The sequence below is a fragment of the Hippocampus zosterae genome, chromosome 3 (genome assembly GCF_025434085.1).
Source record: "Hippocampus zosterae strain Florida chromosome 3, ASM2543408v3, whole genome shotgun sequence".
Lineage (NCBI taxonomy): Eukaryota > Metazoa > Chordata > Actinopteri > Syngnathiformes > Syngnathidae > Hippocampus > Hippocampus zosterae.
Window position 1 is genome coordinate 10,345,982 of NC_067453.1, and position 22,459 is coordinate 10,368,440.

The window sequence follows — 22,459 nt, forward strand, 5'->3', positions numbered from 1 at the left end:
AAGAGACTTTTGTTTGTGGCATAGAAGGCGGCAGGCACTTAACTCTGGAGGCGCCGAGGTTTTTAAATTGGAGAAGAACATGGTCGGCTTAAAGCAAAGTCAGACAAGCAGCGCGTTGCATACAGTCTGTATTGTTGTCGTGGATTACACACGCAAGCCAGGTTGGGCGTGTGTAAGTCTGTCAGTCATTTGTGAAATGGGCGTCTCTCAGTACATGACCAGGTTAAGGACGATTACAGGGTCGGACGAAAACCCACTTCCGTCCGTTTTGAAAAATTTCTTGTCGTCCATCCGCTCTCCCCAAAATGGGCATCCATCCTCGATGGACGGACGGACCATTCTGTCCCACGAATGGAATGCCCATCTCTGCCACCAACTACTGTACAGGAATTAGAAAGCGTTTCCTTATACAGTCAATGGAAGGAATTCTGCACCACAGTGAACAGACATACGGAAGACAGGAGGGGACATGTTTCCATCAGTCGTCAGCAAAACAGGCGCCCGTTAGTGATGGATGGGAGGCCCCTCATTACTTGACCCGGTTCGTGACGATTACAGTGATGGACAAAAACCTATCAGTGCTTCATTCGGTCCATCATTTTTGTTTGTCGTCAGTCATCATCAATCAGCAAAAGGCGCATCCATAACGATGGACTGACGGACCTTTCGTCAGTACTGCCGGAATGCCAACCTCTGGTATTTGTTATCGCTACCCGGGGTGAAAGCAGGAGGTAGTGTTTTTATGCATTTATTGGTTGCTTTGTTAGCTGGTAAACCAGCAGCTATTGTGCATAAACGATCCCCCATGAAATTTTGTGGCAGTGAAGCACTGAAAAAGAAACCATAGATTGTAAGCCTATAATTCTGACTGACGGTAGACGACTTTGGTCCTAGAGAGCCGCAGTCGTGTTTGTTTTTGAAGTTTCCCTCTTTCAACCGACCTGATCCAAATGATCAGCTCATCAGGAAGCTCGGTAAAAGACTGATAATGATCCTGTTCATTTGAATCAGGTGTGCTTGTAAAACAAGCGGGACTGCGGCTCTCTAGGTCCGGAGTTGCTTACCCCCAATCCTGACAAAGTCAGATACAAATGGAGATAGAAAAATTTATTGTCTTTGGTACAACATGGAACTGTTCCAACTGTCCCAAAATTCAAATAGTCTTGCGTAACTATTCCGAATATCACACAAGAACCAGAAAACAGCCCGCTACAATGGCTCAACAAATGTAATTTTATCTTTCAGGATTTGTTTTCTTCTGCTTTTGCACAAGGAATGAATAAATGTATATACAGTGCACTCCGCTTAATAGAACACCGGTTAATAGAGTAATCCGCTTAATAGAGCAAAAGGCTCTGGAACGGATTTGCCTAATGCAATTTCCAATAAAGATACTCCGCTTAGTAGAACAGATCTCCGCTTAATAGAACAGGCCGTAAGCAATGAACATTGTAAACTAGTGGTTTTTGAAGTGTAGCTATCGCGATACAGTACCACTATCGCGAGAAAACGCGGTAGTTCTAGCCGTATACAGTAACAGGTAGCACGCGTCACTCCACACATAGACACACGCACGTCACAATGGCTTCAACTTCATTCAAGAGACGAGGGCTATAAGAAGGACATACTCAGACGATACGATGCATTGCCGGATTCTCAGAAGGTACGCCCGCGGTTTCCAGGACTTCCCTCTTATCCAGCGCATTGAAAGGGAAGTCAACCGCAAAATTACGGACTCCTGGTTCCAGACAAAAGTAACGAAATTTTTCTCGTGATTTGAGATGTTTGACTGAAGTTGATTAAAGTTGTTGTTTTGTTGTTTGATTAAAGATATGGACGTCCACAGTCGAAATATCTCTTCTAACTCGTCAGCAGGGGTTTTTCTGCGTGCATAACTTGGTCGTCGACGTGTCTGAAGGTGTACCTAATAAAGTGTCTCCGGTTAATAGAAACTCCGCTTAGTAGAACAGAAGCGCTTCGGCCCAATGGTGTTCTATTAAGCGGAGTGCACTGTATTTTTTTCAATTTCATTTCATTTCATATGTCTTACAACAGCCTCTTTGAAACAGGAAGTGAACAAAGGTTAAAACAAAGACGGCTACACAATTTTCTCCCGCTACTGTTCAACGGTTGCTAATATTGGCAGAATCACGCCGACCTGATTTGTAGTTGTACTACGAGTTTTTCCACACAAGGTGTTTCTCCCCCTGTATGTCTCCAGATATACGGTAAGTGTCTTATCTGGCAGCAGCGCTTGCTCCAACTCAACCTTATCAGCCCGGACACAGCAGGCCTTGCCGGGAGGCCGTCAAACCCCTTGCAGCCTTCCCCCAGGGGTTTTCTGTTAGACGCTTGTTGGTGGATACGGTATCTATGCATGGCAGGGCTGGGAAAACTGAGTGAGTCAGATGCGGAGGAGATGAAGAAAGAAAGCAAGAAAGAAAGACAGAAAGATAGAAAAAAAACTGAAAGAAGGAAAAATGGCAGGATGGAAAGAAAGAAAAATTAAGAAAGACAGAGTGAAAGAAAAACGGGCAAAAGCAAGCTTTCGAATAAAGTAAGAAACAGAGAGGCAGAAAATGTGGGGACTCACAGAAGGGATTGGTTAAAGGAGGCTCACACAGGGGGAGATACAGTTCTCCCTTTCTCCCACTTGTTTTTGACGGGCCAGTTGATGTTTTTTCTTTTCCTTCCTTCCCTCCTTTTTTTTTTTTTTGTCCGACAGAGGCAGTGGAGACTGGATCTCCCGAGTGAAACCACCTGGTGTGTTGCCTTCCCTTCCTACCCCATTTTCCATCCATATATGCACTAAGTGACCAACTCTCTCCCTGGCCGCATGCCATGTCACCTTGGCAACCCCACCACCTTACAACACGACAGGAAATATACTACCCATTCTTATCTCTTCATTTGCTGCTTACTGTGCTCTTTGCTAATGTCTCTGTGTGTGTTCAAGCATGTTTGTATTTTGCTCAACTCTCCCTGTATCCATTTTTGAGGCTTGGAGCTTAACATACTGTGTGTTCCCCTGATCAGCACAATGCCAGAGAGCGGAGAGAGTGTGCAGCTTGCTTTAAGTGGAACTTTAAGAGTCACACAACATGCAGCTGGTCTTTATTACTTCCCCTTCGGTTCATTGAAGCATAATTACATTCTGACTTCATCCCAACCTTAGCATGACCTCTGCTCTCCTGTCAGACACGCTGACTGCCCCCCACCCCTCCCGCTCCCACACACACAAACGCACACACAATCCTGTATGTTTGCCAGCACGCAAACACAAGTATCACACTTTTTGTGCAGGCGCATGAGCGCGAAATGCGCTTACGAACAAGAGACAGACTCCCGCCTGCAAACAGACAGACATTTAGCCTCAGTCTAAGCTGAGATCATACCGCCCAATATAATAGTGTAAGTGAGCCCAAACACAAATTGGGCTCCCGCTGGAAAACTCTGCTGCATGCAAAGACTTTTGTGTGAGTGTGTGTGTGTGTGTGTGTGCGCGCGCGCGCGCGTCTCTGTGGATGTGTGAGGCTTGCCGGATGGAACTGGGCCCCGGCGACCCCTTACTTCCCTGCCTGTCTTTCCTGTCGTCCGCCACTCTAATTGGAAACGGTTGCCAATCAGTCGCAAACGATGACTTTTTACTGTCACTTTTCCATCCTCTGCCTCTTCTTTGTTTTCTCCTCAGCACTGCTCTTTCTCAAAAGAGGGAGTGCTTTCGCTGTTTCCCGCTGTTTGGCGGTGTGATGTTATGGGTTTTCCAGTCCTTCAGTGTTTTTTTTCTCCTTTCCTTATGTTCTAATTATCAGACAGGGTTTTCCTTGCATCAAAACAGCTGAGCCATGTTCTTCAGTAGGCCAACTCTAAGCAGCCCATCGCCTGCAACAACTCAATAAAGGCGGGAACGTTTAACTGAGGTTTATGAAGGGTTGCGCTGAGCCGAATGTCTGTTTTTGTTACCTTAAAACAACAGGCCGCACAACTGGGTTAAGTGGGTGTTGGGTTTTCCAGTGCTGCAAAGTAGTTGGACATGGGACGAAGGGTACATAAGGGTTGTTTATGGGGTGATTCTGGACTGGGTGGGCTTGTTAAATATCATTAGGGCCTCCTGACGTCACTGGCCAAGTGTTTGGGAAACACAAAATGTCCCTGTGATGTACCGATGCCATGCAACTCAGCTAACAGCAAATATTTACCAGCACAAAGCCGCACTGCTGGCAAAGCCGAGACACTGCCGAGCCAAGTAATCTGCTTGATTATTCTCGGTTTATTCCATAACAGCCATTACAAAGATGTTCCCCCCTTCATCATTTAGTTGGAGGAAAAACAGCCATGTGACATCAGTACTGTACTCTACATAAAAAAGTAAGACGTGTGTGTGTGTGTGTGTTCTGATTGTCCTTTAGCCTCAAGGAGCCATGCGCTGACATCACGTGGATTCTTGTATTTCCAGAAAGTAACGTCACTATGTGTTATGAGATCATTATCATACATGGCAGAGATGTGGGGGTACCCTGCCACTGCTCCAAAACATCCATCAGTGTTTTCTTTCGTCTGGAAATGAGGTCACTTTTTAAATTGCAACATGAGTCAAACGTTAACCAGGTTGGGTCAACTGAAGCAATATCGCCTGATATCGCCTGAATATCGTTCTGAAATCACTTACCGGGTCCATGTGTGTGCGTGCGCTCGTGTGTGTGATTGCACACAGCGGTACAAAAGAGTGAGTGTGTGTAGGTTAAAATAGAGTGTGAGACCATCACATAGTCCAAATAAAACAGCTCTGAGTGTGTGGAATGGAAAAGCCTCTGTGAGTGATGTCAGATACATTTTACACAGGACTGACTTGGAAGGTCATTGCTTCAGTCATGGAACACACTTGGGGCTCAAAAAAACATTTTAGCACCTCTTCTCCCCTGCTCAATTTACATTTGAAACTGGGAAGACTTCTGCCACCTTCCCTTTTTTTGTTCTGTGGGAATCATATTCATGATGCTCTGTTGTGGTCTCCTCCACCTGACGTCTCTGTGAAGATGCTTCTTAATGTGTCAGTGTCCACGGCACGCATGTCCAAATTTAGCCTGCCACGGTTGGCTGATCATTTTTGATGGCGCTTTGTTACTGCTGCTGGTTACTATCAGAAGGGGGCAAAGCCACCTTGGGCTGCTAAATGCGTCTGCCACTACTGAATGCTGCCTCTTGCTTCTGTTATCTCTTTTTACCCTTTTTGCTTCTTCTATTTCAAGCTGCTTACCACAGCCAAGGCCCATTACTGAAAGAGAGTGTAAAGGCAGATTTATATGTCTGCGTTAGGGTGTTGCAGGAGCTATGAGTGGAAGCTCTGGCGCGAGAGACCACGAGAGCTTTTTTTTTTTTCAGTTTTCTCTACTAGAGCAGGGGTTCCCAAACAGGACCGCAAATACATTTTTTTTCAGAATGTCTTTTTGCCTAGCAATAAATATTTTCTTAATGTAGAAAACAACGTTTGGCATCTTCCCCTTTGAATGCAAAATCAGAAAAAAAATGTTTTCTAGGGTGATTGAGGCATATTTAATAATTGGGAATCACTTTTCCAAATGTTTTTTCAGATGACAGAAGCATTACAGACACCGTGCAGCAGGTTGGAGAGTGGTTTCTTTATTTTATTCCATTCAGTTGTCATTCGTCCGTAAAACCAATATTAATTTCGCCCCAGACTCATTTGTAAAACAACATCGATGCCCCAGCTTTTGTTCTTAAGTGACGCATGCAGCGAACACATCTCCAAACACCTATCGCAGCATGTCATAGTTAGGCAAACGAATATTGCTTTTATGTTTGAAACACGCATACCAATCGTTCACCAGAAGAAGTGAATTACTTTCAGCAGGGGACTTAGGGTCATCACCGAGGACCTCACGAAAACACCCTCTTTTGAGAACCTAGTCCGTCGCCTACTTGCATCACAATCTCCAGATGAGGGTGTGCACATGTCGGGAAAAATTTACAGCTCTCCCTATGAAATTGATTCATGAACCTTCACTAAATATGACAGAGTTATCAATTTAAAATTACGACTCACTATAGTTAATGTGCTACATTTTCCAAAGTTGAGACTCTTCTACAGCAACTATTTATGGCAATAAAATTTGACATTAATCTGCACATCTGTTGCTGCACATCCAAGTATCTAAAGGAGCTGAGAAAATCTCCTCAGCCTCCCAACCTGCCTGAGCATGTGGGTGGGTGTGGTACAGGCTGCAGGTTGAGGGGCCGTGCTGGGAAACACACTTCAATCCAAAGTGAACGGGCCATTATGTAAGTGCTTACAACATTGAGAAATTACGTAAATGAATCAGTTGCGACACAACAATTCCCCCCTGTCAAAACATAAACAAGATTGCACAAATGAGTAAATGTTGAATTATGATGACATCTGTCCTGTGGTGTATAGAATGCCCTCTCCCATTGAAAATAAACACAAAATTTGCACTCCCAGACTTAGTATCGATAAAGTATCGTAGAGTATCGATAAGAGTGATGTTCAAGTAACCCTCAGGTAGTCCACTCATGAGTTGGACTTCTCGTTGTGTTTCAACTGTTCAAGCTGGCGTGGCGGGGAGGTCCAGCTGTGGGCTATCACTGAACACGGTGTTATCCCACCTCACGCACCCTTTATGCGTCACTTGCTGTTTGAACTTCGCAGGCATGTTTTTATTTGGTTATGCATCTAAATCATCAGGGGTCAAATAAACTGCTCTAGTGGAGGTAAACAGCCTGAGGGATAGGCTTTTTCCTCTTTGGGCCTCCAGCCACTGAGTGTCACACACACACACACACACACACACACACTCCAATGTGAGTGCAGATTGTCGTGCTCGCACCCATTTGGCACATATCATACTCCAAATGCACGTTCATCCTCAAACGTCCTCAGCAGCTCGGGATGAGCAATAGAAAATGCTGGGCAGAATGAAGCAGCGGATCAAAGCATGGTGAGGGGGACAGATCCTCTGAAATGAATAGTGCTGGGGGATATTGCTTTAACCTTTGTCCAAAGCACTGTGCGCGAGGACCTCCCTGTTTGTTTTAATGGCCCAGAGTTGGGAAGATTCTCTGGAGCTGCAGAAAGAAGACAGACTAACCAGACAATCACTATCTTTAAGTGGGTGTCTCATGTCACCAGAGGTCGGTCATTTCTACACCACCGCTGTGGCTATTTTAAGGTATTATCTGCGGTAGAAGTTCAGATCCTCGAAATCCCCCTCGAAAACATTGCATCCCTATACATACAGGAACTAGGTCAGCAGTCTCGTGTTGGGACGTAACGCAGCACAAATACTTTGTTCTTACACTTTGTGCCATTGACAGCTATTTATGTCAGATATGCATGTTAACCGAGAGGGCATGTGAACCAGCGAGCAATCACGACGATACAGAATGAGAAGCAAGATATTCTCGACGCATGGCCGCATTTTTTTCAAGTGGTTGGCAAATTATTCCTGACGAATGCCAGCCATAAAACAAAAGCGTACGGCATTCAGAAATTCATTTTCTTATCTGGAAAAACAAAACAAAACAAAACTAAAAAAAACCAACTTGCGTAAAGTATAACGTTTTGGTGGTGAGTATGAAATAATGATTGACACTTCTTGCGAATGCCGGTTCTGGCAAGACCAGCACAACATGGCTCATGTGGCTTGACAGGGCTTAGTGTTAGTCTGTGTGGGAGCATGAAATTAATGGCTACTAAAGTATTAGGGACTGTTGCTCGGTGTATGCAAAACCCTATTAATTAAAATTTGGCTTGCAGCACAAAGCAAAATGGCCACCAAGTGACGGCTTGTAACCCCCAAAATTTGAAGCACTGACAAAGTTCCGGGCGGCCCGGTGGTCCAGTGCTTAGCGCGTCGATCTCACAGTGCAGAGGTACCGCGTTCAATTCCAGCTCCGGCCTCCCTGTGTGGAGTTTGCATGTTCTCCCCGGGCCTGCGTGGGTTTTCACTAGGTACCAGCCCGCCTCGAGTCTTGCTTCTGTTCAAAGTTTCTTTCTGTGAGAAGGGAGTGTTCCCGTTGACATCTTTGCTTTTGGTCTCTTGAACACAGAAGGATCAGCAATGATCATGTGCAAAGTGCCTTTTGTTGGTGCCGTACAAAAGAAAATTAAAATGTTCAACTGCTGCCTGTCTATGGTCAGTGTGATATTCTTGGCAACATGAAACAGTTTGATCATTCGCTGAGGCAGATGTAAAAAAGTGTTTTATTTCAGGGGTAGATCAAAAGTCCCTTCACGCTGCGTCTAACCGCATCTAGGGTTATATTAGGATTTATTTATGTTGGGCCATTCCACTTCACAGGGAGGCCCGGCCATCAACAAATCCTCTCCACCACTCCCTGTTTTGATCGAAATCTGCGCATGAATCTGGATGCACATCAAACTGCTCCTGTCTGTTATGCACTTATCACAATGGGCGCAGCTCTGTTCTCCACTGGCGTTGAAAGGTCCCATTGTATGGCATCGGAGCCGGCCACTGGCAGATCTTGGCTAGCTTTGGCCGAAGCTTCCTCTCCTCTCATCACCATCTGTGTCACTGCCCGCCCCTCCCTTTCAGGCCACTGGAAGGATGTTGTGCAAACAGAGGATCACACACACGCATGCAAACCTGCTATCGTTTGCCGGACCAGATAATTCATTTGGAGTGATTTCATGTTTTGAATTGGAGTAAGCAATATTTCAGCTTCCTCTCGCCTCTTTGTCCAGAGTCATCTCACATGCCCTTCATCGTCCTCAAAACTTGATGGTGCTTTGAGCTTTTTTGTTCATGTCAGAAACAGCAGCTGACCTCTGGAGCGTAAAAAAAAAAATGGAGGCATGGAATAGGACGGCGGGTGGAGGTGTAAGCGAGAGTGGGTGGTTGGAAAAACAAGCTTTAAGTGCAGCAAAGGCCAACTCTTTTTGACTCGCTCAGCGTTCTCTCTCGCCGCCGTACTAATAATCAGCCAGTTCCCGGCCCCTTTCTGCTGGGCCTCCATCAGTACACACACAGCTGCACTGCAGCGCCCATCAGACAGGCTGGGACCAGGCGGGGCTGTGAGGGGAAATAAGGAGAGCATTTAAGCAAAGGAAAGCAGATTCCACACATGGAATAGAAGATAAAATTCAGCTACTTGATGACAAGGAGAGCTGGCAGTGTATGATCTGTAATGACAGTCAGTCTATGAGTATGTGCGGCTCATCCTCACGCTTCCTCCCACGTGGAAAAAGCCCATGCCTGCGGTTATGACTATGATGATTTGTGGCTGACGTTCCCCTTTAATTCCAGAGCGCACATGACGGCAAACACCTTGCATGTAGCAGAACATCATTCATACCTGCGATTAGCCTCTCAGTCCAGGTGCATATTCGAACACAAAGGATGAGCAAAATATTGGCTATGCGAAAAATGACTGATTGTTCATCTTCCCGATAGAAGTTGCGAATTTCTCTGTCAATGCAAGCGATTTGGGTTTTGTGAGCAAAGATGACATTTTGTGGACGAAGCGTAACTATTGGTGGAATGTGACACTCACACTGACTGTAAGTTAAACACCATCTAGTAAGGATTTATATTTTAGTTTTTTTTCAATGTAGCACTTTTCACAGAGAGGAATCGCAAGGTGCACAGAGATACACAAAATGCACAATCGATCATTTGAAGGTAAGTGCTAGGAAAAACAAATTCATTCAAAATCAAAACAAAATAAAAGTCAAAACAAATCAATAAGAATCTAGTCTGACTGGGAGGCCTGCCTGAACAAAAAATGTCCACTGAAGGAGCAGCCCTTAGTTGAAAAGCTGGTGAATTCCATAATGTGGGGCCAACAGACTGCAAGGCTCTATATGGGGCTGTTTCACGCCCATGCCAGGAGTTTGAGTCATTTGTTTTAAGTATCTGCCAATACTGAGTCTGTTACCTTGGAAATGCATTATAAAGAAGAAAAGAGGGCATCCAAATTGGGTTGGCTTTTTTGATTTTACAAATGAAGAAAATTCAAAAATCCGATCTTTTGCAGCCGATATTGAGCAGCTGCAAATCACGTGATTGGCCCCAACTTCCGATCACGTGATGGTATCTGGACAGCTTGACCCTATTACCTTTCGTTTTTCATCTTGTGTCAGGCAAAGTTAGTAAAAGTTGCACAGCAGACTGCAGTGACCCAAGAGAACCCACAAAGTATGGCTGATTTCTGTCACTTTAACCACATTCTAATCAGGCGTAACTGATGAATGTGTTCAAATGAAGTACATGAGTGAGTTTTTTTCTTCCTGCGATGTGGAGAAGCTATGAAAGGCTCTCGGTGACTCTTGAATTTTGTATTGAACTTAAAAATGAATACATAGTGAGCCAGTGCAAGGCTTAGAATGAAAGTGATGTTGCTATGAGATGTTGACAAAAAGGCTACCAGCATCTCCCGGACCCAACTGGAGGAGGTTTCATGAGGTTTTTCACGGACAGGTGAATAAAAAATTGCAATAGTTCGGATGTGAAAAGTTGGCGCTCGTCTTAGAGTAGTGGACATCACATTTTTATTCTTTTTCAAAAAAACTAATTGATATTGATAAATCATCACCTCTCCTGGTTCGAGTCAAGAAGTGCACTCCATTTAGCCTCAATTACTTCTCGACAACACAATTAATTGTGCATGCATAAGTGACAAAAGAAGAAAAATGAATATATATATATATATATATATATATATATATATATATATATATATATATATATATATATATATATATATATATATATATATATATGTATGTATATAGCGGCTGGATAGCTCAGTTGGTAAGGCATCGGTTTGGCATACGGGAGACGGTGATTCGAATCCCGCTTGGGGCAAAAATGAGCACATAACACCATCCAGTGTGGGTCCTTGGGCAAGATCCTTCACGCTAATGCCTACCTCATACAATGATGAGAGACAATAAAACGAATGACATGCCGGCTCAGACGTCGCCCGGCCAAACATGGTCTGCGTCAGGTGCTGGGGAACCAGAGCACCATCAAGCAACCCTAGTCAGAGGGGTTACATGCAGAGAATGTGGGCTAAATGATTACTTCGAAACCCACAGTCACGGTTGACCACGAAACAACTAGTAGCTCAGTGTTCCAACATCCACAAACGGCAACTGCTGTCACAACTTGAGATTGATGAGGTACAACGCAGGTTCCATGGCGATGGGCCCCAGGCTGCCAGATCAGAGGAGGAGGTCATACAAGAGATTGGGAGGCAAGCCCCAATGAATGCAGATGATGAGATTGGGTGTCCAGCCCCAATGAATGAAATGCTGAGCGAGGCAGCAACTGACCTGAAAGCTAAGATCATGGCGAGAATGAAAGCTGGGCAACCTAGAAACCGATTACAACGGCTATGTGAAGTACCATCTGAAAGTCTCATAGAAAGTGTGAATGCAGAACTGAGGGCGATCCCTACCGTAACGATCACAGAAACCAATGAGCTGATATACGCTTCAGCATCAGTGATCCTGGAGACTCTGGGCTATAAGAGCAACCATGGAAGCCATGAGATACGTTACCCACCATGGAAAAGACGGTTGGAGGCTAAGATCAAGGCGGCCCGGAAAGATGTGAGTCAATTGACGGAGGCCCAGAGAGGTGTGATGAAAAGGCCGATACCCGAGAGGTACATCCAGATGACCATACCTGAAGCACTCGAAACTGCCAAACAAAGGCTCCAAGCCTTGTCCAGTCGCCTAAAGCGGTACACGAAAGAGAATGAGGCCAGACGAATAAACAGGCTGTTCGCAACACAACCTGCGAAAGTGTACGCTCAGTGGCAGGGTCCTAACAACAGAGCCGACCCACCAAGACTGGAAACTGAAAGGTACTGGAAAGGCATATGGGAGAAGGAGGTTGCACATAACAGCAGTGCACAATGGCTGGTGACCCTGAGAGAGGAGCACAGCAACCTCCCTGAACAGAACCCAGTTACCATAACAGTGGCAGACATACAGGAAAGAGTCTCAGATATGAAGAACTGGACAGCACCAGGCCCGGACATGGTCCACACCTACTGGCTAAAGAAACTCACAGCACTCCATGAGCGCCTAGCAGTACAAATGAAACAGCTGCTGAGGGATGGGACTCACCCAGGATGGCTAACCGAAGGGCGAACGATCCTGATCATGAAGGATCCCTCAAAGGGTGCAGTCCCATCCAACTGTCGGCCAGTAACCTGTCTTTCCACAACATGGAAGCTCATGTCAGGCATCATTGCGGCTAAGATAAGTGGAGACATGGATCAATACATGAGCGAAGCACAGAAGGGCATTGGTAGAGATACTAGAGGAGCCAAACATCAACTCCGAGTTGACAGAACAGTCGCACACGACTGCAGGTCCCGACGTACCAACCTGTGCACAGCTTGGATTGATTACAAGAAAGCCTATGACTTGATGCCACATACACGGATCACTGAATGCTTGGAGTTGTATAAGGTGAACAGGACCCTAAGAGCCTTCGTTGCCAACTCGATGAGGATGTGGAAAACCACACTTGAAGCCAATGGCAAGCCACTTACCCAAGTGTCCATCAAATGTGGCATATACCAGGTCCTATGCTGTTCTGCATAGGACTGAACCCCCTAAGGGCTATGGATACCGCCTCAGAAATGGAGCTACAATCAGTCACCTCCTCTACATGGATGACATAAAGCTGTATGCTAAGAGCGAAAGGGACATAGATTCCCTGATCCACACAACCAGGATCTACAGCAGCGACATCGGGATGTCATTCGGGCTTGAGAAATGTAGTCGGATGGTGACTAAGAGAGGAAGGGTAGTCCGCACTGAAGGGGTCTCACTCCCTGAAGGAACAATAACAGACATTGAGGACAGCTACAAGTACCTTGGTATACCACAAGCCAATGGCAACCTCGAACTGGCAACAAGGAAAGCGGCTACGGCCAAATACCTCCAGCGAGTGAGGCAAGTCCTAAGAAGCCAGCTCAATGGCAAGAATAAGACCCGGGCAATAAACAGCTATGCCCTGCCAGTGATCAGATACCCTGCAGGAATAATAAGGTGGCCAAAGGAAGAGATTCAGACCACGGACGTTAAGACCCGAAAGCTCCTAACCATGCATGGAGGGTTTCATCCCAAATCCAGCACCCTGAGACTGTACGCAAGCCGAAAGGAAGGAGGCCGGGGACTAGTGAGTGTGAGAGCCACTGTCCAGGATGAAATATCCAAGCTCCATGAATACATCAAGGAGAAGGCTCAAACGGATGACGTACTCAGAGAATGTCTCAGACAATGGGGAACAGAAGATGAGGCGCTGGAAGAGGGACCATCATGGGAGGACAAGCCCCTACACGGGATGTACCACCGGACCATAACTGAAGTGGCTGATCTCAAGAAGTCCTATCAGTGGCTAGTGAGGGCTGGCCTGAAGGACAGCACAGAGGCACTCATCCTGGCTGCTCAGGAGCAGGCCTTGAGCACCAGAGCCATCGAGGCCCAGATATACCACACCAGACAAGACCCAAGGTGTAGGTTGTGCAAAGAGGCACCTGAGACGATCCAACACATAACTGCAGGGTGTAAGATGCTGGCAGGGAAAGCCTACATGGAACGCCATAACCAGGTGGCTGGCATAGTCTACCGAAACATCTGTGCGGAGTATGGATTGGAAACCCCAAGGTCAAAATGGGAAACACCACAGAAGGTGGTGGAGAATGACAGAGCGAAGATCCTGTGGGACTTCCAGATCCAGACTGCCAAGATGGTAATGGCGAACCAACCAGACATCGTGATCATAGATAAAGGGCAGAGGAAAGCCGTTGTAGTGGATGTAGCGGTCCCAAGTGATGGAAACATCAGGAAGAAGGAACATGAGAAACTCGAGAAATACCAAGGGCTCAGAGAGGAGCTGGAGAGAGCCTGGAAGGTAAAGGTGACAGTCGTGCCTGTGGTGGTCGGAGCACTCGGGGCAGTGACCCCCAAACTAGATGAGTGGTTGCAACAGATCCCGGGAACAACATCGGACATCTCAGTCCAGAAATGTGCAGTGCTGGGAACAGCAAGGATACTGCGCAGAACCCTCAAGCTTCCTGGCCTCTGGTAGAGGACCCGAGCTGAATGAGGAACGGACACCACCCGAGGGGTGAGATGAGGATTTTTTTTTTAATATATATATATATATATATATATATATATAAACATATAAACATATAAACATCCAAGCTCCATGAATACATCAAGGAGAAGGCTCCAACGGATGACGTACTCAGAGAATGTCTCAGACAATGGGGAACAGAAGATGAGGCGCTGGAAGAGGGACCATCATGGGAGGACAAGCCCCTACACGGGATGTACCACCGGACCATAACTGAAGTGGCTGATCTCAAGAAGTCCTATCAGTGGCTAGAGAGGGCTGGCCTGAAGGACAGCACAGAGGCACTCATCCTGGCTGCTCAGGAACAGGCCTTGAGCACCAGAGCCATCGAGGCCCAGATATACCACACCAGACAAAACCCAAGGTGTAGGTTGTGCAAAGAGGCACCTGAGACGATCCAACACATAACTGCAGGGTGTAAGATGCTGGCAGGGAAAGCCTACATGGAACGCCATAACCAGGTGGCTGGCATAGTATACCGAAACATCTGTGCGGAGTATGGACTGGAAACCCCAAGGTCAAAATGGGAAACACCGCAGTAAGGTGGTGGAGAATGACAGAGCGAAGATCCTGTGGGACTTCCAGATCCAGACTGACAAGATGGTAATGGCGAACCAACCAGATATCGTGATCATAGATAAAGGGCAGAGGAAAGCCGTTGTAGTGGATGTAGAGGTCCCAAGTGATGGAAACATCAGGAAGAAGGAACATGAGAAACTCGAGAAATACCAAGGGCTCAGAGAGGAGCTTTAGAGAGCCTGGAAGGTAAAGGTGACAGTCGTGCCTGTGGTGGTCGGAGCACTCAGGAAAGTGACCCCCAAACTAGATGAGTGGTTGCAACAGATCCCTGGAATAACATCGGACATCTCAGTCCAGAAATGTGCAGTGCTGGGAACAGCAAGGATACTGCGCAGAACCCTCAAGCTTCCTGGCCTCTGGTAGAGGACCCGAGCTGAATGAGGGACGGACACCACCCGAGGGGTGAGATGAGGATTTTTTTATACTGTATATACATACAGTTAGTTAGTTATATTTAGAGTTGAGTTGAGTTAATCGTTCGTCATTTTCTGTATGCTTTCCCGACACACTGGAATTAATGAATACAGTATTGCTGGTTAGCATCTAAAAGTGAGCAGCAAGTTATTGCTATCTGGTTGACTCACAAACAAGCTGTGTTTGCGTTCGGGCAGGTTATTAATATGCTTGAAAGTCATACAATGATGCACTCTATGAAAAATGGCAAAGGCTACTACGTGATAATATCAAACACTTTTTTTTTTTGTGTGTGGCAGATGCTGCTACACGGCACCATATTTACTGCCATCAGCTTCCCAATCCGTACACTAGTGCACAGTGCTTCAGTTTGATAAAGCCACTTGCCACAATACGCAAAGATGAAAACCACTGTAAGCAATAATTAAAACTGGTTGATTGCTCTTTGGGGGGGGGGGGGGATAACTTGCAGATCTCACTCTTCTTTTAAAAAACAACACTTCAAGACCAACCTCAAGGGAACTTTCAAGTGGAAATGAGAGCGAGAGAGTGTGTGAGAAATAGAGCGAGAGCGAGAGTGTCAGAGAGAGAGAGTGAGAAAGAGAGAGAGAGAGAGAGAGAGAGAGAGAGAGAAGGACAGCGAGAGGGGCGCACAACAGGCAGGACAGGAGCTGGAGCCGCCTCATTTCCAAGTTATTAATATTGGTTTTTAATGAAATTCAAACACTCCCCGGGTATTAAAGAGGAGGGGGCAGGGAAAAACAAAGAGGGTGGTAGATTATCTCTCCCTGTGCAAGTTTTTGGGGTTTAGCTGACCTTTTCAACATGGGAGAGATGGATAAAAGTTAAAAAACAAAAAAAAACAAATCAGCAGTGGCCTTGGTTATATTTAAAACCCAAAACTGAATGTCACCTTCTCCTTACAGCAATGTTAGAGCAATAATTGGAACTGCCACTTTCTAGCTAAAAAAAATAAAAAAACATCCTCAGCGCTGAGCGTGTCTTTTCATTCAGGCTCTTCGTTTTCTTTCAGTTATAAGCAAGCTCCCCGGCCCAGTCAGCTGCTAGTGGTGGACACACAGACACACAATGTCCAGCCACTTCCAAAACACACTGCCACACACACACACATTCCCTGCCTGCCTGCAAGTGTACCACACTCATGTTCGTATCATTTCCCAATGAGCATAAGGCAGGGCTAAAGAGCAATACAAATAATGTTGTGCAGAAGGAGCGACTGGTGTGATAGCAAATAGCAGTCTGGGGGCGTTTCAGCAATAACAGTGCTCTGAAATCAGATAACAACAACCCCCCCCCCCCGCCCCCCTAGATTTCCCTCAATGAGGGTTGTTTTTCTCGCGAGGCCATTGGGAAACACTATTGTAGTGATGGGATAAGTTGTCGCATTAAGGCAGTTGTGTGCAACACGGAGGTCCATCTTGCATCAATTAAGAGCTCCGAGACGTCTGGTTTTGATTAGGGTTCCTAGCAAAACCAAGTTGATTCCTTTCTTAATTAGAAACACCAGAGAGAGGCTGAGCAGTGCTAAAAAGTGTTTAACAAAGAATAATAGCTGAACAGGGACGGTACCCTGAGCTCTCATCTCCCCGCCATGTGCTGCCTTCACATGCCAGAGAGGGGTTCCAATCTCAGAGGTCTGCAAAGGGTGATGAGGTGAAGGGTTACGGCCATCCATCCACTAAAATGCTCTCTATTCCTATTCCCGGAGCTTTCAACCCGCCTTGCTTTTGCCTTCCCTCGTGTTAGAGTCCAGGAGAACCGTGTTTTCCTTCTAAGGCGCCAAACGTTTACCGTCTGTGGTGATTTTTTACACGGAACCATCACTTCTTCTTGGCTGCTTACACAGCCAACAACGACCTCATTTCCTACCTCTTGACTGGTGGCGTTTTGTTTTTTATTATTTACATGTGCACTCTCAAAGTGTGATGTGACCTTCTCACTTGGTACGTTTATATTGATTTATTGTGACCACGGAAGCCAAATTAAAGCAATTACTCTCGGCTTCATAATTCCCCACAGCGTGACCACACAATTGAGAGTAGGCCAAGAAGGAACACGGTGACCGTTTAAAAGTGATAGTACAACAGGAACCGCTCTGCCGCTGCTCTCGTCACAACAAATTCCAATAGCCAGACAACGTTTTGGCCCCTCAAAGGTTCCGACAAATGTGCTGGTCACCAAGAGTGCAGGAATGTGATTGGTGCTGTAAACAGGCAAAAACATTTCGATGGAAAAGACTCACATCATCAAAAGACGGGGGCGTTTCCGAAGACAATGCCTGATCTAATGTGCGACTCAGCTGGTGACGCAGCTTTCACCTTCTTTCATCTGAGCAATTTTCTTATCTTTGTCTCTCCCAATACGTCATCGCTGTGATCGGGTCCCCGGTGGGGCAGCATATCTGCGTGTCATCCTCCTGCGATTCAAAGCAGAGGAAGCCTTGAAGAGGCCTACAAGTAAAACAAAACCAAGAGAGCTAGTTGCCTCGATCTGATAAAAGCTCAAGACATTTGCATAAGATTATGCAAGACGTCTATGGAGGAAGTAGTTGTAAAGACCCGCTGTGCATGAGCTTTGTACACGCAGACATTTTCATTGATTTTCTTTACATCAGTTATACCTCTTGTTCTGGCCAGTAAGTATCTGCCGGCTTTGTCAGTCTGTGCACAGAAGCAAGCAAGAGAGATTTCAGATTCGTGCAGAAATGGATCATAAATCACGGACCTTTGTTCTTGCTCTCCAACATGTGCTTTATGAGTAAAAGTACGGAACATAACATACCAAATATGTTCCGTTGTCAAAATAAGAGCAGAAATGTGTATGCGGCCCAAGAGGCTTGAAATAGTGCTCCCAATAATTAGAAAAGAGGCCAATTGCTGTGGGAGTGAACTGTTCCTGCTTACTTGAGTTAAACTCAAGTGTCAAACCATGCCAGTTGTGTTTAACATATCACACTGATGGATATTCGCAATTAAAAAAGAAAATCCCTTCCGTTAAAGGACTTCTCACTTAAAACCTGGTACGTAGTCCTTGAAATACTTGTCGATGTCTCAATCACAGCTGCCCAGCTCGCATACAATACAATACAATACATGCTGATTTATACAGCGGCAGCTGTAACAAAGCGCTTTACAAAACAGTTAACATAAAGTAAAATAATAAACACGACACATAACATAAAACACGGACAGTCGTGCAGTCCTAACCACTTTTCCGTCACACGCTTTGTTGTTTGAAGCAGTTTGAGATGAAAGAGGAGAGAATCAAAGTGGGACCAAGGCTGCAATGGGTTGGACAATTTCTTCTGTCACACAAATCTGTCTCTGTTTTGTGCAGATTCGGAGCAGTTACCTTATTGTCTGCAGCAAACCTACACCACCAACAATTTCTTTACATCCACCTGCACCAGCTAGAAAGATGTCTGGGGAATTGGGGCACTTTGGTCGTGGGACATGAGGTCTCGAACATGCACACAATGAACTATTTTGCACCACAGGAAAGTTACCGCAGAATTTTCTTTTTGTTCAGTCCGTGAAACGTTGACTGTCTGAAGGCAGGTGTGTTCATGGACCATACTACATAGTCTGAGGACAAACAAACAACAAAAAAAAATTTAAAAACCCAGCACTTGGGTCTCCTCAAAACATTGTCGTGCACTCAGCAGGTACGCACCGGACTGAATTCATCAGCGCCTGGCAACGCCAACGCGACAGAAACAGAACCATTAGACCAACAAAAAGCCTGGAAGACCATTTTAATAAAACGAAATACTCAACAAAAATTACTCCAAAATTTTGGAAAGTGTTTCTTAACCTTGTTTGAGGTCCCGAACTCATCCGGTTCATATGCACATTCACCGAACCCTTCATTAGTGAAAAAATAGAGTATGATTTTTTTTCTTACAAATTTAAGACATTAAAAAAAACACATTCATTAAAAACAGAAAGAAATTCACACAATTAATAAAATCATAAAGTATACGTTTTTTAATTGTGCACAAAATGAACCAGCCAGTGATGGCCAGGCGGCTGTGTCATAACTAATTGAGTTTGGCGTGTCTTGGGGGAGAGAGAGAGAGACAGAGAAAGAAAGAAAGAGAGAGAGAGAGAATGAAAAGCTTGGTAGTTCGTCTTCCAGGAGGGACTCAGAGTCGAGCCGCTGCTTCTCCATGTTAAGAGAAGCCAGATTAGATAACTCGGGTACCGGTATTTGGTTTTGATGCCTCCTGGACGCCTCTCAAGTGAGGTGTTCTGAGCATGTCCCACCGGAAGGAGGCCCCAGCGATGACCCATGACATTCTGGAGAGATTTTGCTATTTCTCCCGGCTGGCCAAGGAACGTCTTGGGATCCCCCCGGAAGAGTTGGACTTGGTCGCTAGGAAGTGGGAATTCTGAGCTTCCTTCCTTAAGCTGCTGCATTGGGATAAAATGGACATTCGTGTTTTCGAGTGACTTGACGAAACATTAGCTGATTGATTGGAGAAACAACTGAAAAAACAATTTAGTATCCCCCCGCAAGGATGAAACTGTTCAACTCACTCAAGGTCGACTTGTTTACCAAGTCGTATATGTCGTTCATTCGCACTGAAACGAATCACAGTTCACATTCAGTGCATTGTACAGCGGCAATTACATTCCAAGGCATAATTATCACAGACCCTTTATTTGTAGTTGAATTCAAAGTGATTAAATAAATCCCTCCATCCATGTTGTAGTCTAATGATCCTCATGTACGCTGCAGCCTATGCCAGCTGTCTTCGGGCAGTAGGCGAGGACACCCTGAACCGGGGGTCAGCAAATCGTAGGGCACGCATGGACGAGCAACGATCTGTGCTCACACCTAGGGACAATTTCAAGTGTTCCATTCAGCTGCCATGCATGTTTTTGGAATGTGAGGGGAAACCAGAGTACCTGGAGAGGTACACTGCACCGTGAGGCCGACATGCTTGATTAAATGAATGTTAAATGAGATGGGCTATAGAGTATTTCCTTCAGAATCAGAAGAATCAGAATCAGAATCATCTTTATTGGCCAAGTATGTAGAACACACAAGGAATTTGTCTCCGGTATAACACGCTGCACTAGTATCATCGTAAACAACAAAATCATTGAACCATTTTAGAGTAACCACTAGTTTTGAAGTACCATTTTGTGGTGCAAGAAGAGTGACTGTCAGTGACTGTTTAAGGAGTTAATGGCTAGAGGGAAGAAGCTGTTTAAGTGTCTACTGGATTTGGTGCGCATGGATCTGTAGCGTCTGCCTGAGGGGAGTGGCTGAAAAAGGTGGTGGGCAGGGTGCGGGGGATCCAGGAGGATTTTCCGTGCCCTTGTCTTGATTCTTGCAGTGTGCAAGTCCTCAAGAGTGGGTAGGGCGGTGCCAACAATTTTTTCTGCCGTCCTAACTGTCCGTTGAAGTCGGATTTTGTCCTTTTTTGTGGCGGCCCCAAACCAAACCGTGATGGAAGAACACAGGATTGATTCGATGACTGCAGTGTAGAACTGTCGTAGCACCTCCTGTGGCAGGCCATGCTTCCTCAGCAGCCTCAGGAAGTACATCCGCTGCCGGGCCCTTTTCAGGATGGAGATGGTGTTGACTTCCCACTTCATGTCCTGGGAGACTGTGATTCCCAGGAACGATGTCCGTCCCGTCAGGAAGCTGAGGATCCACTGGCAGATCGTAGGGGACACACCGAGGTGGAGTAGTTTGGGGGTGAGGAGTTCCGGGATGATGGTGTTGAACGCAGAGCTGAAATCCACAAACAGAATCCTTGCGTAGTTCCCTGTGCTGTCGAGGTGCTCGAGGATGTAGTGCAGACCTATGTTGACTGCGTCTTCCACAGACCTGTTTGCCCGGTAGGCAAACTGGAGAGGGTCCAGCAGGGGTCCAGTGACGTTCTTTAGGTGATTCAGCACAAGGCGTTCAAAGGACTTCATGACCACAGACGTCAGGGCGACAGGCCTGTAGTCGTTCAGTTCTGATGTTGCCGATTTCTTGGGAGCTGGGATGATGGTAGACTGTTTGAAGCAGGATGGGACCTCACACAGCTCCAGGGATCTGTTGAAGATTTGTGTGAAGACCGGAGCCAGCTGGTCAGCGCAGACTTTCAGGCAGGAGGGGGACACTTTGTCGGGCCCCGGAGCTTTCTTGATCTTTTGCTGCTTGAAGAGCCGTCTCACGTCCTGTTCGTGGATCTGTAGTGGAGAAAAAGAGGGTGGGGGGCTAGGTAGAGTGACTTTTTGTTTTCACCCTCTGCATACCTCACCTCCCTTGGCCTCCCACTCACCTTCACAACCGCCCCATACTGTGAAAAAAAGAAAAAAAAGTGTGTGTAAAAAGAAACTGTCCATGATGAGAATTCCTTCATCCATTCTCATCGGCTGTTCTAAATAAGAGTTACTGCCTCCTAACCTGCCACATAACGCATGTTTGAACAAAAAAAAAAAAAGGGAAAAAACGGAGCAGTGTAGATTATGTAACAATTGAGGAAAAATAGTTGGCCCGTTGTCATAAAATATACAAATGCGTAACGCAAAATTTGGTGAAATCACTGCTTTCTATAATTTAGTCCTGATTCCGTGTCTGAACTTTCTCCAGCTACCACCCTCAGGATAACATTTTAACGACCACACCATTCATTCCTTTAAAGCTAAACATAAATGTAACTGCTTTATAGGACTCACAGGGTAGCAAGAGGAGGAACGCTCCGGAAAGCAATGAGGAAATAAATAATCAAGACAAATTGTTGAGCAAAGGTATGCAAATGGGGTTTTGGAACAGTTTTTATTTCCCCTTTTGCGGACGAGTGACAGCGGTTTGCACTGGAAGAATAAAGAATTGATTTGGCATGCAGGAGAAGGCCGCTGGGCTCCGGGGGATGAGAGAAAGGTTCCTGATGAAATATTGAAGAAGACTGGAGATGGGACCAGAGCATGTCCGTGTCCTGCCTCCACTGATCTGGCAGCAGCCAACAATGTGCGTGCTCCATAGAGGAATTCAGCTCGACAGCTAAGGTGAGCGGGTTCTTCTAGGAGAGTGTGTCCAAGTCTGCGTCCAATAGCACATGACATGACTATCTGCATCTTTAACAGTGGGTGTGTCGAAATCCTGACTTTAATCCAGAGATGTGAAAAAGAGCTTGTTCCACTTGAAGCAAACCTGCGATGCATATAAAAGCATACACCACAGTGGATATATAAAGTGTACGTGGTCAATCTTGTTTTTTTTTCAGTTAAAAAAAAAGGAATACTTAGGGCCTATGAGAAAGGTGATGTCACCTTTTCTTC

The 22,459-nt window shown here is 45.8% G+C and overlaps 2 protein-coding genes across 2 annotated transcripts in view; both read left to right on the top strand.

The window, feature by feature from the left end:
- Positions 1–22,459, top strand: part of nap1l4a (nucleosome assembly protein 1-like 4a) — a 220,113-nt gene that overhangs the window by 55,656 nt on the left and 141,998 nt on the right. The window lies entirely within an intron of this gene.
- Positions 12,670–14,952, top strand: LOC127597210 (uncharacterized). The gene is made up of 2 exons (XM_052060104.1): positions 12,670–13,712; positions 14,706–14,952. Exons 1-2 carry the CDS (start codon positions 12,687–12,689, stop codon positions 14,913–14,915), a joined length of 1,236 nt encoding a protein of 411 aa, XP_051916064.1. The 5' UTR covers positions 12,670–12,686; the 3' UTR covers positions 14,916–14,952.

What these genes read in the sequence shown, in the direction of transcription:
- LOC127597210 (XM_052060104.1), top strand. Translation starts at nt 12,687, where the DNA reads ATGGATGACATAAAGCTGTATGCTAAGAGCGAAAGGGACATAGATTCC. An exon ending in AATGGGAAACACCACAGAAG is followed by an intron (nt 13,713 to 14,705) that starts GTGGTGGAGAAT and finishes CACCGCAGTAAG; the next exon opens with GTGGTGGAGAATGACAGAGC.